At 49.1% G+C, this 19,605-nt stretch overlaps 1 protein-coding gene across 6 annotated transcripts in view; it reads left to right on the top strand.

Annotated features, from left to right (window-relative positions):
• Positions 1 to 6: 6 nt before the first annotated feature.
• Positions 7 to 19,605, top strand: part of LOC105494211 (glucokinase) — a 59,466-nt gene continuing 39,867 nt past the window's right edge. For 2 of the 6 annotated variants that reach the window (XM_071095130.1, XM_071095127.1), the window contains exon 1: positions 7 to 563. Coding sequence is in view for 1 of the 6 variants with exons in the window: in XM_011762455.3 (XP_011760757.2) it covers positions 9,933 to 9,977 (45 nt within the window). In the remaining 5 variants the exon portion in view is untranslated. Of the gene's footprint in view, positions 564 to 8,262; positions 9,978 to 19,605 lie in introns of those variants that run through there. The other 4 variants (XM_071095131.1, XM_071095128.1, XR_011622344.1 and 1 more) reach the window with 3 other exon arrangements.

Below are 19,605 nucleotides of genomic sequence, written 5' to 3'. Positions count from 1 at the left end.
CCCTGCTCGCCAGGTAAAGTCGGGCGCTCAGCGGGACACCGCACTGTCCTGTGCTGGGTGGTGCTGGGCCTCCCAGAGCGGCCTGAACCCTTCTTTTTGCTTGCGTTGTTGAAGGAAGGCAAGTCTACGGATAGGAATGAGTGAGGCACAGTTCCCTGAGGATGCCATAACTTACCCGTTTCTTGTGTATTAAGTGACATCACGTGTTACCAAACTAAACCGGCTGCATTTGCCTGCGCACAACGTAAAACCAAACACCCAAGCACTGGATTTTTGTAGCAAGAAAGATGTATTGCCAAGCAGCCTTGCAAGGAGACAGAAGATGGGCTGAAGTCTGGCTCCCAATACTTGCTTCACAGCAGTAGATTTAAGGGAGAGATTTTGGAATTGGAGTTTTGGGCTGGACAGTGATTGGCTGAAACGAAGAAACGTTTAGAAAATCTCTTGGCCATGAGCTGTTGCTTCTTCATGCTGCTTCAAGGATCACATGCAGATTCAGGAGTTGGTTTAAAACAAGCTCTGGAAATCCGGGCTGTGACATCAAAGGGCCGCTCCTCGGGCTAGTAAGTCTATTTTGCACAGGCTCCAGTCAGCCATATTGGTTCCAACCTGTTTCAGGAAGTTGTATAAGCAGAGGGGATTATAGCAAACTGTTTCCTTATCGGCTGTCCTCTAGACAAGCTCAAGATTTCTGTTAGTTACTAGTTTCTTTAACCTTGTTGGGCACAGTTTCACATGTAATCAGAAAGGAACTTGGTCTTTGGAAGTTGTCAGTAAGGTCACAAAATTGTGATGCTAGAAGCAGCCGCATCTGAGATTATAGGAAAGAGATGATGTATTGGAAAAACAACAGCATCACTTTAAACATTACTCTAAATCAAGGTTTCTCAACCTTGGCACTATTGACATTTTGGGTTGGATAGTTCTTTGTTGTTGGGAGACTGCCTTGTGCATTGTGTACTCACTAAATGTCAGTACCAACCTACCCCCTCCCCACTGCACAATCAAAAATGTCAACATGTCCCTTGGGAGCAGTAGTTTTGAGAAACATTCCTTTGCATATATATATATATATGTTTGTTTTGTTTTGAGACAGAGTCTTGCTCTGTTGCCCAGGCAGAAGTGCAATGGTGTGATCCCGCTCACTGCAACCTCTGCCTCCCAGGTTCAAGCGATTCTCATGCCTCAGCCTCCTGAGTAGCTGGGATTACAGGAATGCACCCCTACACTCGGCTAATTTTTGTATTTTTAATAGAGATGGGATTTCACTATGTTGGCCAGGCTGGTCTTGAACTCCTGGCCTCATGTGATCCACCCACCTCGGCCTCCCAAAGTGCTGGGATTACAAGCGTGAGCCACCGCGCCCAGCTGAGAAACATTGCTTTAAATAATCTGTGGTGAAAGGAAGTTCCCACCACCTGCCCACTCACTTAGTACCTCTCTCACCAACCCTCTTCCCTGGGTATTTCCAAGTACAGAGGGTGGAAAGGGCTTTTCCACATTTCCCCTGTTTTGGTGGTAAACATTAGGAGCAGCCATTGGCGGTGGTTAGGCTCAGCCACCCACAGATATGGACACAGTAGTCTGACAAGCTGGGTTGCTGGGGGTTATCAGTCCAGGCTCATCTGCCTGCACTGACACCATTTCCCTATAGGAGGCAGGTGAGAGCCATTTCTGAGGAAAATCTCTGGAGACTCTCTTCCTTCCACTGAAAGTTGTGCAAAAAGATCAGGAAGACAGTGCTTGGATGGAATAAATTTCAGTGTATTCACTTGACACATTATAGTGTCTGTCCCGAAGTTTACATTGCACCAAGTACTTTCCATGTGCTACATCATTTAATCCTCACAAAAACCAGGGGAAGATATTATTGCCTCCCTACAGACATAGAAACTGAGATTCCGTGTAAGGAGATTGTTAGTAAGGGACAAAGTTGGGGTTCAGATGTCAACAGTGAAATGCTTAACAAACTGTCATGCAGCCCGGCTCCACTCCCAGCAACTCTTCCTGCTCCTCTCTGACCTCACTCAGCCTCTACTGTTCCAGAAAGTCTCATTCATAGTCATGTGTTTGCAGACTTCCCAAGTTCACTGTGTTACCAAAAAGCAAGACCTGCCTTCTGCTCCATCACCCCGGCTGTCACCCAACTTGGATTCAATCCCAGCACTGACACATCACAAAATCACAAAAGTGAGCAAACCATTACCTCCCTGAGTCTCCTTTTATCTATAAAACTAGAAAAATATACTTTCCATAGGAATGTTGTTGAGAATAATAAAACATTATGTTACAAGTTCTAGTCATTGCTGATGTTTAACAGGTAACAGTGATAATTATTTGTCTTCTCATTAATGAAAAATAAATTATTAATCATAGTGGGTTGAAGGCATCTATGGGAAGTAGAGATTTGAAGATAGGCTAAAACCCAAGTAAGGCCTCTAGATTAGATAATAGTATTGTATCTATTTTAATTTCCTGCTTTCAATCACTGTGCCATGGTTATATAAGAGAAGTCTTTGTTTATAGGAAATATACACAAGAATTTAGAAGTAAAGGGACATTGTGTCTGCAACTTACTCTTACAGGGGGTGTGTGAGAGAGAGAGAGAGAGAGAGAGAGAGAGAGAGAGAGAGAGAGAGAAAGCAAATACAGGAATCAGGATGAAGGGTATCTGGGAATTTCTTGTATTGTTCTTGCAACTGTTCTGCAAGTACAGCATTGTGGGAATGGAAAATGCAGGGACTGGGCACTAAGGCTATGAATGAAGCCTGCATAGGAGTGTGGGTAGCAGAGTTCTCTAGTCCAGGCTCCCCTCTTGGGTGCTGGGACCTAGAAGAAAAGCCTCTCTGCAGACAGAGTTGGAGTTAACACTGTCCAAGATAAATGGCCCAGGCCCTGTAAGTTTGCCCCACTGAGCAAAACAAGTACCCACCCACTTTTGCAGCCTTGCCCAGCTCACATAAGGTGCCAGCCCTTGCTGTACAACAGAACCTTTGGGGAGCTGGGCAAAAGCCTATCAAGGATCATACCCCCAGGAAGCCCAGTCCAGGTGGGGAGCCCAGTCACACAATGGCCCTTGCCACCATACCTCATTCAGTCAGCCAAGGCCATGGCAGCTGAGCTGCCTCCATAGTTCCTACAGGAAAAGAGTGTGGAAAGGGGCCACCAATGTGGTCAGGCCTCCATGGCCTGAGTGGGTCACCAAGCGTCAGATGCACAGACTTGATGTCATCAATCAGGATCTGTCAGCAGACCCAGCCCCCAGGAACACTGCTCCTCACTACAACCCCACACCAAGGCATCCTGGGCTCGCTCTGGGTTCTCCAGGCCACAGGGAAGACAGACATAGTCTGCCATCAAAGGTTTGAGCTCTGCCACTGGCTATGAAGCAATAGGTGATGTCAGAGCAAGGGAGGGACAGGACAGGAGTATACGTGGGCAGGAAAGGATTACAGCCAAGGAAGAGAGGAAACAGGTGCCCTGATTTTGAGACTGTGCCCCAGCAGGGGCTTCCCAGAAGCTGTATTTGTCCTAAGACACCCCTCTGCAGCTGAGGGGCTAGAGATGGATATGTATCTGTGTTAGGCCATTCTTGCCTTGGTATAAAGAAATACTGGAGACTGGGTAATTTATAAAGAAAAGAGGTTTCATTGGCTCACAGTTCTGCTGGCTTTACAGGAGGCATGGTGCTGGCATCTGCTCAAACTCTGAGGAGGCCTCAGGAAACTTACAGTCATGGCAGAAGGCAAAGGGGAAGCAGGCACATCACACAGTGGAAGCAAGAGTGAGAGAGAGAGAGAGAGAGAGAGGCACTAGGAGGTGCCACACTTTTAAACAACCAGATCTCTTGTGAACTCAGAGCAAGAGCTGACTCATCACCAAGCGGATGGCCCAAGCCATTCATGAGGGATCTGCCCCCATGATTCAAACACCTCCCACCAGGCCCCACCTCCAGTATTGGGGATTGCAGTTCAGATGAGATTTGGTGAGTACATATATCCAAACCATATCAGTTATCAGTAGCCATGCTGGATGAATGCCAGGAACTTAGAATGAGGACAAATGGTCCTTTAGGCCAGCGGCTCATCCTATCGATGGTACCCTGATAGTCGTGGGGCTGCCCCATAGAAAAAGCGAGAGGAATTCTGCAGAGCTGTCAGGGAGGGGCAGGTGGGAAGGCCTGCAGGGCAGTCCCCTGCTCCACAACCAGGTGTGCATCTCCCACATCCTTGGGGCTGTAGGCCCCACGTGAGAGCAGAAAGAAGGATGCAGAGGAAGGGCAAGAACACAAAGTGTGCCCTTGGGAAGGCTGGGCACACCAAACACAACCTAACAGACAACAGTAGTGAGCACACAGGGAAAGTCCTCACAAGGAAACCACATCATGACCTAGAGGCTGATCCTGCATCCTGCCACGTGGTGCCCAGGCCCCAGCCTATGAACTAGTGGTCCTTATTGCCACAGCGATTAGTCTATGGATAGGCACCTGATCCAAGCTTCAGTCAATCAACAGGCCAATCAACTGGCCATCAGTAGGTCATCCAATCACAGTAAAGCCCAGGACTTTCTTCGACACTTAAGAAGAGAGAAGCAAAGAAACTGGCACAGATTGGAGAGGGTCAGGAAACCCCAAGCAGGATACATACAAACTTTCGGGTAACATGGATGATTAAATATATATGTTTATGTGAACTCCCTCTCAAATATGCTCCACTATAATGACACAAGACAAAGGGCAGGGGGAGAACAATTGGAAGGTGGCGCAAATAAGAGATGCTACCAAGGGTGGTGGGGGAAAGAGGGGGACAGGTGTGAAGTTAGGAGGCAACCGGCTGAGGGGCAGGGACCAGCAGAGGGGGAGGGAGGGGCTGAAGCAGAAGTGTCGAGTGTCTGGAGGGATGGGGCCAGAAAGGCAAGGGGCATCCTGAAGAAGCTATACCTGGGGAAGGCAGCTCCCTCCCCACCTGCTCCCCAATTCATCAGCCAGGAATGCACCATCCACCCCACCCCAGGGAGGAGGATGGAGAACTTTCCTTCGAGAGCATTGAATGGTTCAGAGATTCTGCCACTCTGCGGTCCCCAACTAAACTACTCATTGTTTCACGTAGTCCCTGTTGGGTAAACATCCCCCATTGTAACTGGACTCAGATTCCGCCGCTTGAAGGCCATATATAAGCGGTGAGGTTTGGTGGGAGGAAAAGTAGTTTTAACTAGAACCAGCAAACTAAGAAGATGGTGAATTGTTGTTCTTAGTTTGGTGAATTCTATTATCTCAAATTTTAAAATTTATCATAGGATTCTTCAAGGAAAACTTGGTATGGGAGATAGATGGGAGCGGTGCAGGCTACAGGGTCTCTGTGTCTTGATCCAATGGCTGTCTTGAGTAATCACCTATCCTGAGGTCTGGCTGGTGTTATCTTGACTTCGGCCAGATGGTGGTGGACAAATTGTTCCAACTCCCCCTAACTTGGAGGATTCCGTAGGGGTTCCATGTCTGGTTTTTGTTTTAAGATTAGCCCCTGGAATTCCCGAGTAAGCATATAGTTAGATAAGTGGGCATGGTGCAAAGGAGTGTCTAGTGGGAAAGGGAGAGAAGCAGAGTTTCAAAGTACATTTCAAGGCTACATTTTAAGACTAAAGAAAAACGCCTTAAAATGCATTTTAAAGCTGAGATGCTCAGCTACACTAGGCTCTGGCCAGTGTGCGGTGTGGCTGCCCTTGGATCAGGTGACGTTTCAATCAACTGTGGCCAGGGAGGGCAGGGCCACGTGGCAGAACCTGGGACCTCCGTGTGAGGGACTGTCTTGGCCCCTGTCCTTAGCAGGAAGCTATAGTAAGGAACCTTTAGGGAGACGTTAAGGTGGGGAGACCATACCTGCCAACCCTTTAACCTCCCCAGCCTCAGTGACCTTAGTTGGAAAGTGGTGGTAATGATACTACCACTGGCAAGGTGTGGTGGCCAAACATTCCACACTTCTGCTTCAGCCGCTCTCTCCGCACTCTGCTGTAATCCCAGCACTTTGGGAGGAAGAGGTGGGCGGAACCTGAGGTCTGGAGTTGAGACCAGCCTGGCCAACATGGTGAAACCCCATCTCTACTAAAAAGAAAATACAAAAAATTAGCCGGGTGCAGTGGCGCATGCGTGTGGTCCCAGCTACTCTCAGGTCTGAGGCCTGAAAATTGCTTGAGCCTGGGAGGTGGAGGTTCCATTGAATGGAGATCGAGCCACTGCACTCCAGTCTGGGTGACAGAGCAAGACTCTGTCTCAAAAAAATAAAATAAAATAAAATAAAATAAAAATAGTAATAATAATAATACCACTGCCTGCTGCACTGAGATTGTCTGATTAAATGACAGAATGAATGCAAAAGTACTTTGCGAATCATAAATATTTTCATCAATATTAGTTATGACGACAATTGCTCCTTCTCCTAATAAATGTATTGCCTTTCTTTAGGAATAAATCTAACGAGAAATATGTAAGTTCTATATGAGAAAAATAATGAAATTCACCTGAAGGACATAAAATAAAACCAAAATAAATGAAACAACACGTATTTCTAGATGAGAAAACTCAATATTATCAAGAGGTTAGTTCTCTAAAATGAATCCCTAAACCCACAAAGTCAATGCATTTCCAATGAAATTGTCAACAGCATCATTTTCTGAAGTGGGATGAGTAGTGCTAAGATTTATAAGAAAGATAAAAGGCGCATGGCAAAGAAAATTTTGTGGAAAAAAAAATCTTATTAAGAAAACAATTTCCTGCCCCCATCAGATATTTTAAAAAACTAACATTATACAAACCAAAAGAGCGTAGTATCAGCAGAGGAATGAGATATGCAGTGTGCAAGGCAAAGCCAAGGCCAAGGCCAGGGCCTGCCTGACTCGGCAGGTGAAGTATAAGGAGTGACTTCTATATTCAGATAAGTTATTACCAACACAGACAGCAAAAGAAAGGGTAACCCAAGGTGCAGGACCCTGGGTTCTCCTGTGCTCTAAAAAGGGTGACACTAAAGCCAAAGGTGCAAGATGCTTGCGGTGTCTTTCCTTGCTGCGGAGCCAACCCTAGACTGCAGCTGCGAGCCTCACATCTGTCCCACGAGAACCTGGAGACGATAAGGAACTCTCCTGACCCTCCCAGGGAGGTGAGAAAGGCAGTGAGATATGGCCTCCAGCAGGATCACACAGTGTTCTGACAAGACTCAGCTCTCTGTGGTTCCCAGCTTTGCCTGTATGGCCTTTGGGTACACCTGGAAGGTGACCAGAGCAGAGCTGTTCCCTTACAATGAGAAATAATGGAATACAAACTGTGGGTGCAGCCAACATTCCAGAGCAGTGGGGAAGGGATTGCTTCCCCACCAAATAGCCATATTAGACTCTTCCCTAGCACCATACCCAAACCACCATCTCCCAGGACTCAGGAGAGCAGAAAGGAGGAATGAGAAGAAAGGCGAGGATGTGAGATGTGCCCTTAGAATGATGGCGCAACAGCACAAGCAATTGCAGAAAGACTAAAGTACTGAACAAATAGAAAACTTGGAAAAATATTAGAAGGAAATGTGGGAGAACATTTTTACAATTTGGGGATTGGAAATGGTTTTCTTAACAAGATATAAAAACCCCAAAACAAGAAAAAAAGATTGAAATTCATAAAAACTGGATACTTCTGTATGATGAAAGACACGATTAATCAAGTTGTTAGGTTTAGCAATAAACTAGGGGAGATATCATAGCATATTTAACAGACAAAGGATTGATAGATATTACAGATGAAATATAAAATGGTTTCTCCAAATCCATAGGCGGAAGATAATCCAATAGCAACATAGTTAAATAATATAAACAAATCATCCTTAGAAGAAGATATGCAATCACCAAGAAACACATGAAAAGGTGTCTAGCATTTTGCAATTCAAACAATGAGGTGACAGATCAGCAAAAAACTCATAAAGATTTATCATCTGAAGGACTGGCCAGGATAAAGCCAAACTTCTCGTGTTGGTGGAAGAAACTGGTGAAGCCATGTGAGGAGGCCACGTGGTCCTGCCTACCAAGATGTGAAATGTGTGTAGCATTTGAACTAGCCATTCAGCCTCCAGGAGCCAACCAGAAGAAACATTGACACACACTTACTCTGGTGAAATTCAAGGACTTCTGCCACAGCCTCCTTCGTAATAGTGAAAATCTGAAACTGCCTCAATGACCATCAATAGGAAGTTGATTTTTTTTTTTTTTTTTTTTTTTTTTTTTTTTTTTTTTTTTTTGAGACGGAGTCTTGCTCTGTCGCCCAAGCTGGAGTGCAGTGGCGCGATCCTGGCTCACTGCAAGCTCCGCCTCCTGGGTTCACGCCATTCTCCTGCCCCAGCCTCCTGAGTAGCTGGGACTACAGGCGCCCGCCACTGCGCCCGGCTCATTTTTTGTATTTTTAGTAGAGACGGGGTTTCACCGTGGTCTCGATCTCCTGACCTTGTGATCCGCCCGCCTCGGCCTCCCAAAGTGCTGGGATTACAGGCGTGAGCCACCGCGCCCGGCTTGGAAGTTGATTTTAAAGTGTTACAGCACATCTGTCTGGAGAGATCGCACTGGCCACTCCTCCTCACCCCCTCTGCTGGATCTCTGAGTATAGGTGGCCTGGAGCTGGGTCCTGAGCCCTCTTTGGTCTATCCCAACACTACCCAGTATGGTAGCCACCAGTCACAGTGAACACTTGAAAAGTGGCCGATCCTAACTGAAAAGGGCCGTGAGTGGGAAATACACACCAGACCTCCGTATCTTAGGCAGAAGTACATTTTGTTCCAGACTATTGTCTGAGCCTGCCGCTAAGTTGGCTCCAGCACCCTGGCCCCCTGCTCCATCCACTCACTGGGCCTCCCTACTGCACAGGGCAACCTCTCTAGGGGCGCTTGGGCTGCAAGGGAGAGAGTGGGTGGCATCCCAGGCAGAAGCTTCTTGAGCAGGTCCAGAGGAGGAGCCAGTCCCTGTGGGCCTCTGTTCTGGCAGTTTCAAACTCAGCCAGGCTTGTGTGGGCCAGGTTTACTGTTCTGGTTCAGATTTCAAGACAATAATCAGGACAGGCCACACCAAAGCCCTCCGATGGTCCCATGGGCCTGCGCCTGAGCCACACCGAGCTGCCTGCTCCCTTTCCTCTGCTTCCAGACTCACGGGGTCCTCTGCTCCTCGGAACAGGAGTGTGGGAGACCCTGAGACACTGCCCCAGGACCTGAACAGGTGGCAAAGGCTTAACAGGCTAGCAGTCACTTCAGTGACAAGGTGATTGAGTGGTCACCATGGTGATGGGGATGGAGGCTCTTTGCCACCAGTCCCAGTTTTATGCATGGCAGCTCTAATGACAGCACGGTCAGCCCTGCTGAGTCCACTTCTGGTCACCATGACAACCACAGGCCCTCTCAGGAGCACAGTAAGCCCTGGCAGGAGAATCCCCCACTCCACACCTGGTTGGAGCAGGAAATGCCGAGCGGCGCCTGAGCCCCGGGGAAGCAGGCTAGGGCGTGAGAGACACAGTCACCTGCAGCTTAATTACTCAAAAGCTGTCCCCAGGCCACAGGAGTGAGAGGACCTTTCCTACTGAGTCTGTCTGAAGGACACTAAGTCCCACAGCTCAACAGAACCTGGAGAGAAAGCGCTAAGGACGCCACCTGAGCGCCAAGCGATGGCCCTGCCTGGAGAACATCCAGGCTCAGTGAGGAAGGGTCCAGAAGGGAATGCTTGCCGACTCGCTGGAGAACAATGAAAAGGAGGAAACTGTGACTGAACCTCAAACCCCAAACTAGCCTGAGGAGGACCACATTCTCCCGGGGACCCAGGGCGGGCCGTGACCCCTGCAGGGGAGAAGCCTTGGACATTTCTGCTTCAGAAGCCTGTTGGGGAAGGCTGAGGGGTCCCAGCTCCCTGCGCTGGCTGCTGTGCAGATGCTGGATGACAGAGCCAGGATGGAGGCCACCAAGAAGGAGAAGGTAGCTCGCCCTCCATTGGGCATTCTGGGAGTGTTTGCTTGCCTGTCCCCAACATTCCGTGGTTTGTTTGAGCCTCAGAATCTGATTTTATGCACAGGCTCTTTGAGAAGGGTCTTGCCAGGGGTGCCTTCTGGGGCAGGAAGGCCCCTACTGCCTGGAAGACCCGTCCAGCTTTGGACTCTGGCCCTGCGACCTGGAAGTCAGGCTGCCAAGAAGTCCAGGCAGTGGCCTCCACTGGGGAGGGGCTCTGGAGAATTTAGAGCCCTAGATGCGGGGGTTAGGGATGTGAGGTCTTGTGGGCAAAGCCCACTACCTGATTTTAAGACAACACTCACTAGACATGGTGACAAGTCAAAGATGCCTTGCCTTCTCGCAGGAATCACTTTGCAGGGAGCCTGAGGGCTGCTGTGGCCTGCTGAGGAGTGCAGGGCAGTTACTTTTTCCAAAAACAAAGAGAAATCCAGGCATGCTCTGAGCCAGCCCTGAGCCCAGCAGTGAGCAAGGAGAGAGCTGGAGACAGGGGACTTTGCTGTGAAACACTGGGGGGAACGTGCCTGCATCACCCCAGCTGGGGGCCCAGGCAGAGTGGGGGAGAAGGGGTAAGTGAGCAGAGCCAGTTACTTTGGGCATGCTTCCCTCTCGCCTCTGTGTGAAATGACCAAGTCAGCATAAACCTTGGGCTGGCTCTGCTTCTGGCAGAGCTAATGATGTTAGAAGGAAAACAACCAACCCAAGTGAGAGGGTGCGCAGCCAGACAGCTGGACCAGCCGAGGCCTCAACCAAGTCCCAGATCTGCCTCTCACTGGTGCTATGGCAGCAATTTGGATGAGAAATCCTGCCCAAAGGGAACCCTTCAGGCCACCCGGGGAGAAGGAAACAGCTGTCTTTGGCACAACCAGAAAGATGGCTCGGAGCTAGGGAGAGGTGGACATGTGGGCTGTGGAGATCCAGCACTTTCCCCAAACAGGGAGAGAAAGCATAGTTTGCCCATGTGTGTGCGTGCACGTGTGTGAATGTGCTATGTGTGCATGTTTGCACCTGTGCATACCTGCATGTGTACATGCATGTGCACATATGTGTGCACAGGGAATCACTTTAATAAAGGCCACAGCAGAGCTGTCCCTGAGCCCCTTGCATTCACAGTGGCATGTGAGTGAACCACCTTCTTGGGCTGGGCCTCCAGTCTCAGACTCTGGAGCTGCCCATGCCCCATCCTGTAACTGCTCCACGTGTGAGGGGGTGCTGGTCCTGACCAGGGCCAGCTGTGAACCCCAGAATCCTGGGAGGTCACTGACATTCTTGTCAGGGCCAAGAGTGGAACAAGACAATGCTTTGGGCACAACCTTTAAGGGGTCACCAGAAACATCAATCACCAAGATATATGCTATTTTAAATAATCAAAATGAATGCAAAAAAAATTATGTTGGACAAAATACCAAATTCTGAACAAAGACAGGATGAGAATCACTGATTTCTGCACTTGTCTCCACCCCATCTACCCCTCTTCTAGTGCCCAGATCGCAGGGCGCCAAGGCCCAGATGAGGGAAGCGTGGAGCTGCAATGGCCACTCCTGTCTGCTTGCTCTGGCTGCACAGAAGACTTGGTCCTTGTCTTGGGGGAACCTAGCTTGGTTTTAGGGTCATCCTAAGGATCTGATGTTTTCCAAGTGGGCTGGCTTCCCAGGCCCACCCAGGTCCAGTCCTGTGTCTCTGGGAAGTACTGCCCCTACCCCAAGCCAGTGTTTGACCTTAGAGCAATGAGCAGTGCCCTCCTTGCACTTTCAGTTGTCCCAGGACGTCAGCTGTGGTTGTCTCTGTGCAGACTCCCAAGAGGAACTGTCTTCTTTCTCCTTTTGATTGCTTTGGAGGAAACTAAAGTGTTGCTGGTTTCCCTCTTACTACTTCTCTGATTGAGAGCAACCATCTTGCTGGTACCAACCTTCCAGATCTTACCTGTGGTCATTCCTTTATAATCTGCAGGAGCCTGTGGCCTCAGTCCCACGCCCAGTGACTTCTCCATGTGGATGTCAGCTCCTTAGGGGTGAGCCCGATTGCACCACCCCCACCCCTCATAAGCCCCTTCTCACCAGCTGTGGTTGCCTGGTACCCCACCATTGCTGACTTATTCCTTTGGCATCAAGGTCCATCCCTTACTGGGTCACCACTTCTGGGTGGCCTGAAATTGGGCCCTGGGCACCCCTCTTGGGGACCTTTTGGTCTATATTTTCACTCTCACCTCACTATGGACAGATGAGTAAGTCTGGTTAACTTTGCCTGATAGATTTGGTGACCCTTTTTCAGGAAGGGGCCTGGAAAGATGAGATTCAGGTATATTGGTCAGCTTAGGCTGCCATAAGAGAATACCATCCACTGATGGCTTAGACACAACAGAAATTTATTTCTCACTATTCTAGAGGCTGGAGGTCCAAGATCAGGTGCCAGCATGGTCAGGTTGCAGGGAGGGCTCTCTTCCTGACTTGCAGACAGCCACTTCTTGCTGTGCCCTCACATGGTGGAGAGAGAGTGAAAACAAGCTCTCTGGTGTCTCTTCTTATAAGAATGCTAATCCTATGATGGGGGCTCCCCCTCCTTACCTCATCTAAATCTAATTATTTCCCAAAGTTCCCATCTCCAAATACCATCACACTGGAGTTAGGGCTTTAACATATGAATTTGGGGGTACACAATTCAATCCATAACACCAGGAGGGCATGCCAGGAGGAACTGACCTTCTTCCCTCCGGGGTCTCCAGCTGCCCTGGGCACCTTTGCCCCATTGAAGGAGCAGGCTTAGAAGTGGAATGAGGCTGGAATAAGGTGTACTCCATCATGCTTACCCACATCCCTGACAGGAATTGTCCTGGGCCCCAGTAGGAGAGATGGCCCCTATACTGCCATGGCACCTGCTCTGAGACAGGTGTACAGAGTGCAAAGCTCCAGGTGGCCCACAAGCGGGTGTGCTGGGAGGAGGGGCCAGTGTGGGAGGAGCAGGCAGTGCCAAGGCCTAGGGGAGCAGTGACAGGTCCCTGACTTCAGGGAATGGGCATGCTGTGGGCAGGCCGCTGGTTTGGGGGTGAGGGCTGGGGCTGCATCTGTGGGACCAGGGCTGGGTCATCCATCAGATGCCATGTCACAACCCCAGTGCCCCTGCTGTAGCCAGGACAGGAGGCCGGGCCAGGATGGGAGGTGACAAGAGTGGGGGTTGTCCCCAGGAGAAGCCCTCTGCTGCCTGTGGCCCAGGCCTCTGGGGATGAGGACCCTTCAAAAGGAGTAGCTATGTCTGGGAAGCCCAGGGCAGTAGCAAGCCAAGGGGGACATCATTAGTGACATCCAGGGGATCAGTGGGCCACAGGAGCCCCAGCGTGAGCCCCTCTGACTGATGCCGCTAGGCCTACGCCTGTACCTGCCCACAGCAGGACCCCCAGGAGGAGAGGGGACAGATGGAGAGAGGTACAAAGTGCCCTTGGCATCTGTCTTGAAGCCACCCGAAGGGAAGAGAGATTTGAGCTCCTGTTTAGTGACCTCCAGGGGAACATTCTGGCCCATCTGATGTGGGAAGCCCCTTGTGGGGTCTGTCATTCCTCAGCTGAGCCAGGCCTTTGGAGGCAGCCCAGGCATGTCCCCTGTGTGCTCCTTTCCCTGTGTTGGGACACCTGGCCCGGCCTCTCCTTCTGCCTTTCTCTTCCCTTCCCTTCTCAGGAGTGGACACTTCCTCCTTTAGCCCCCTCTCAGCTGTGTGAACTTCTCTGTGTCTCTGTCTCTGTCATTCTGTCTCTGTCTCTCTCTGTCTCTGTCTCTGTGTGTGTGTGTGTCTCTGTGTGTGTGTGTGTGTCTATCTTTCTGTATTTCTCTGTTTCTTTCTCTGTGTGCCTGTTTTTCTCTCTCAGTCTCTCTCTCTCTCTCTCTCTCTCTCTCTCTCTCTCTCTTTTGCTGGTCTGAGCAAAGAAGGATCCCCATTCTTATGCTACATAACCATGCCCCAGTACAGACAGAATTGTAGGAAAGTCCTGCAAGTAGAAGGATAGAAGGATGAGAGAAGGAATGCCATGTGAGTCATAACAGATCCCTTTTTAGGGGTCACTGACTCACCCTGACTCCTGCCCTCCCACTGTGACACTATTACCCACAGACAGGCTCAGATTAAACCCATGTTCCAGGTGCCCTGTGGTTCCCACAGTGTGGCTTCCTGGGTCTGGCCTCAGGCTCCACAGGTGCCCAGCCCTGCCAAAGGCTCTAGAGCAGCTGTCCCCCTCTGTGAAGGGGCCCCTTCACAGAGTACATGGGAAGAAGTTCCATCCTACACATTACATCAAGAGGGACGTGCCTGAGAGGGGTAGATGGAGCCCGTGCAGCCCCCTGCTTGCGTGCAGAACATAGTGTACCCTGAGCATGCCATGAAAAACACAAACGCACAAAGTTGTAAAGAAAAAAGAAATGACAGGTGGCTGTAAAATCAATTATAGTCCACGAGAGGCCCACTAATGAGTGGTGATTTCAGCTGATTACAAAGAAATGGTGGTGTTTCTGTAATGGCCCAAACATGCACTCGTGCGTGCACACACGCGCACGTATAGTCACATAACTGACCAGTCCTATGCATCACTTGTTAATTACTTAGATACTGTAACAGTAATGGTTTCCAATAAGTGAGCCTTAGTCTCTGTACAAGGGTCAGTTTATTGAACACACAGGGGCCTTGCAGTGGGGGCAGAGGACCTGCTCCTGGGAGCTGCCAGCTTCTCCTGCTGTTCATCCTCCTCCGTGGTGGGAAATGGTCTCACTGCTTCTACACCTGAGGCTGAACAATCTCCCTTTATTTCAGTCTGAAACGCTTGTAAAAATATGCTAGAATGAATTAAGGTTGCAGTTATTGATATCAGGCAGTGAGTACATCAGGATTTATTATACTGTCCCATTTACTGACTTTGAAGTTCTCTATTACCAAAAAATTAAACACTATAAAAGAAAGGAAAGAAAAAGAAAACGAGGCTAGATTCAACACAGATTACTCTTACCGAACCCTTCTTAGTCCCAGGAGTCCCCTAACACATGCACTTGTGACCTGGAGTGATATTCACAGCATTCCTTACCTGGCAATACCTGAGCATGAGCCCCTCCTAGTGGGATCTTTGTTGTAGACAACCAGCACCTATCAGCCCTGCCAATAAACAAGTAGGAGAGGGGAGTGCTGGAGAGACCAAGAAGTGGGATTTTCTGTGCTCCTGCACTGTGACCCAGAGGGCACGGCTGTGAGGCTGATCTCAAGGAACACTCTGTCTCGGAAGTACAGGGATCCTCTGCTACCTGAAAACGTTCTCAGTATTCACTTTCTTGGATTGCAAAGTCATTTACCCAAAATTCACTCTCCAAATGAAAAGTGAGTATCATGAATCAGTATTCCAGTTCCACCTGGGTCCTGGGAGAGGGTATGGACATCATATCCCAGCTGTCCCGCCAGGAGGACCCAATCTCAGTCTCACTGCCTGCCTGCATTGTTTGTCTGCTGCTAGCCTGCGCAGTAGGAAGGGAAAACATGATTTGTATCTGTTTTAGGTCAGGTTCCCAAGAAGTAGAGCCTGAGATTGGAATTCTTGGAAAATGGTGTTTGCAGGAGCACTATCAGCAGAAGCTGTAAGGAAGTTGGGGGGACAGAAAATGAGAGGTAAGAAGCCAGTCAAAGAGGCAGGTCCAGCTTAAGTCCACCTCAGTCTGGTTCCACCTGGGCTCTGATGCATGAAGAATATCACACGGTTGTCCATCCTGGGAGAGGGCCTGCCTGTTGTACCTGTATCAAAACCATCAGCTGAGGGCCAGCAGGGAGGGAAGATCTTCCAGGCATTTCCAGGAAACTCTCAGGAGAAGGGTACAGCTGTGAGCAGTCTGCAGCTGCTGCTCACTGCAGCTAGAGGCTGGGTGTGCAGGCCACTTGGCCAGTGAGGCGCTGATAGCAGGTACTACAGTCCACCCCTTGACTGCTCAGACCTACTGCTTTCCACTTTAAGCTCTCTGCATCCAGGCACAGCTTCTGGGAAAACTTACAACTGGAAAAACAGAGGGATGAACTACAATGCCCACTTCTGCAGGTGATTGTAAGACTGTCACTGATACTCACCATCATGCCCCACCCCCACCGTCCATTCTAGTGTCCCCTTCCCTTTCGCTAACACTGCTAGTCTAAGTGGCTTACCCAGAGCAGGAGCCAAACCTTTATCCCTGAGGCATCTGAATCCTGGATTCCTTTATCAGTCTATCATTGTTGTAAGTTGTCCATTCCCAATTGCAACTGGGCATGAGACTGCCAAGAAACACCCTGGCAAATCACCTGAGTGCAAGCCATATTCTTCCTGCTCCATTATGTAGCTGTAGTCCTCCCTCCTAATGACAAGGGTAAATTGCCACATTGTACTGCTTGTGCCAGGATGGTAATACTTTTTTCTACCTGCTTGGCTACGGGCACAAGGAGCACAGCATGACCAGGAGGCAACTGTAGCTGTACATTTAGTGAACGTGTTAATGTATCACCTGGTGGAAGGACCCCCTCTGAGAACCAGGACTTCTAGACCCACAAAACCTAAAGTTGTGAATGGTGGAAGCACAGATTTCTCAAGTGGATCATGGAGAGTGATGAAGAGCTCTTGGTTCCCAAATTCACATATTTTACCTTTCAGGAACATGGCCTCATCCCATAGCCATTAGAGTGTTATTGCATTCTGGAGGACAGTGGGCCCTCCTCATGGGTGTCATCTTCAAGATGACAGCTCCACTGTGCCTCCAAGAGGATGCACGGAGGGTAGGAAAGGCAAGTTCATTGCTGGCTGGAATATATGTCAATCCAAGTCAAGAGAAAATGCTGCCATTTCCAGGTTGGAAGGGCCCCGATTTAGTCAACTTGTCACCCAGTAGTGGCTGGTTGGTCTCCTCCAGGAGCAGTGTCATACCAGGGATTCAGCACCAGTTGCTATTGTTGGCAGTTCCTACATCCAACAGCAGCAAAACTAGGTCAGTCTTGATGAGAGGGAATGTATGCTTCTGGGCACAGGCATAGCTTCCTTCTCTGACCCCATGATTATCTGTTTCTGAGTTCATGGTGGCCAACATTCAGCTGCCTGGCCATCCTATCCACTTGGTTATTATTGCCTCTTCCATAAGAAGTGGTTTCTGGCTGTCATTAATGTCTCATACTCTGTGCCCACTCACACAGGTTTATCTCTATAACTTTCCCCCATGCCACTGCTTTTCCCCAGTCTTCTAATGTTGCTCCTTCCAAGCTGCTGAAGAATGAGCTAAGCTATTCACTAATGTCCATGAGTCTATCTTTACCTTAGGCCACATCTCTCTCCACACAAAGTGAATAAGCAGGTGCACCCTCCAAAACTCTGTTAAGAGGATTTCTTCTCCCCAGTGTCTTTCAGGGCCACCTTGAGTGGGGCTGAACTACAGCAGAAGTCCATTTCCAGCTTGCGTCGACATGCCAAACTAACCTATCCATGATCGATGCGTAGGTGGATTTTTCCCTCCTCCAGCAGCTAGACAAAAGACACCCCCCACCAGGAGGCCATGTATGCATGCGAGTGAAAGAGAGGCACAGGGGCCAATATTCATGCAACAGTGGTAGATGGCAGGTGGGTCTGGGCCACCTGTCCCTGCGGCTTATCTATGTCATCTAGACCTGCTCAAGCCTGATTCCAGTTATGGCAGTTCCATCTTATGTTGGATGGCTTATGACCTAGTGGGTCTGACAGCACCAAACTCATAATGGGCAGTTATGGCCACATGGTCACTTAATGTCCTATGGTCAGATACTCTGCTGGGTGGCATGCCAGGAAATGCTTTACAAGTGGTGTTTGGTTCTCTGCTGCTGATGGCGTGACCTTGGTCCAGAGCCCTAGGGGTTTGGACAGTGACTCCTATTGGGGCTTAATCTCACATTCCATGCAGAGTATGCTTAGATTTGCCAATCACATAGCCTAAGGGTCAGGACTGATCCAACCAGTTATTGCAGGGATCAGACTGGAGAATGAAAGGTTGATATGATGTGACCCACCACTCTACATACATCCTTTAAGTCTTTGAGAATGGCAATAATTTCTGCCATCCCACCAGATTTGTGTTTTTCTATTTTGGCTGGGTGGGAGTGCAGCATTTTCACTTCGCTTTTGCTATTACAAATGTTGCTTATTCTATAAATCAAGGAACCATTGTAAGGACTCTTCTGATGGTTAAGTATATTCATTCCAATGATTTATTCAGGATCTAAGGAAATTATTTCTGGGTGAATACACAGAACTAGTGGATCCAGCATGAGACATACCTGGGCCAGAACTATATTTGTCGTCTTACCCCAATAAGCCTGCACTTGACTAGGACAGCCATGATAGCACCTTGGGACGCTAGATACAAGTGTGAATTGCTGGCTGGGTGCAGTGTCTCACACCTGTAATCCCAGCACTTTGGGAGGCTGAAGCAGGCGGATTGCCTGAGGTCAGGAGTTCAAGACCAGCTTGGCCAACATGGTAAAACCCCATCTCTACTAAAAAATACAAAAATTAGCTGGGCGTGGTGGTGGGTGCCTGTAATCCCAGCTACTCAGGAGGCTAAGGCAGGAAGAACTGCTTGAACCCAGGAGGCAGAGGTTGCAGTGAGCCAAAATCACACCACTGCACTCCAGCCTGGGTAACAGAGTGAGACTCTATCTCAAAAAAAAGTGTGAATTGCTATGAAATCACTATCAAAATATCTGAGTATTACCCTTACTCAGTATGGTCAAATATAAATAACCATAGGTTCCTATTACACACACTTGCTGTGGTGCTACAGAGTCTTTCCCATGGGAACCCAGTCCCTCTTTCAATCAATGGGTTCTGATTCTGAGAACTGGCTGAGGTTTAGAAACTGTGCCTTTCCATCCTAACTTTCCACTGGGGTGACTGACCTTGGCCTTCGTTCATCCTTTCTGGCCCCTAAGAACCCAACATTCTATTAGCCTTCTCCTTAGACCCCTATAGGCTAATCCCTTCTGGTTGTTAGGCTGACCTTGGTGCCCAATATGATAATTATTCCCACTTTGCTTCTGATGTGCTTCTAAGTGCTGCCCCTGGTCTCTGCCCTTAAGCGGTCTATCATCCCCACTGCCATTAGGGGGAGAAGCTCTGCAAAATGTCTCCCATCAATTCTGGTCTACAGAGGACAGGCCTACTGAGCCTCAGCCATGTGCCCTACAGCAGCAGATTCTTTACAACCTGGGAAGCAGAGTGTCTTCCACGCCTTTCCAGGGAACATAGCCAGCTTACAGGCTTTTTGATCTTATAGAGTAGGTCAATTATATTTTGCCCCATTTCTTTTATCCTTTTGATCACTTCCTGTTGGTCCACCACGTAAACTCAAGCATCTCTACTTCATTTAATCGAGTTGTTGCTTTTTCTAAGCTACCAAGAGCCACCCCAGCAATGTATCAGAGCCCTCTCTTGGGACCCGTGCCAGGGTGTTAAATCCTGCATCATAGGAGAATGTCCCCACATCAGTAAAGTCCCCTTATCCTCTTGATATCCCACCTGCCTCAGTCAGCACCTTCAGGATCTGGTCTCAAGCACAGGATCCAGCACCTTTGGGACCATCTCAAGCATAAGCTC

This window comes from Macaca nemestrina, chromosome 4, assembly GCF_043159975.1.
Source record: "Macaca nemestrina isolate mMacNem1 chromosome 4, mMacNem.hap1, whole genome shotgun sequence".
Lineage (NCBI taxonomy): Eukaryota > Metazoa > Chordata > Mammalia > Primates > Cercopithecidae > Macaca > Macaca nemestrina.
The sequence above is the reverse complement of the archived record's forward strand: the minus strand, read 5'-3'. Positions and strand labels throughout refer to the sequence as shown.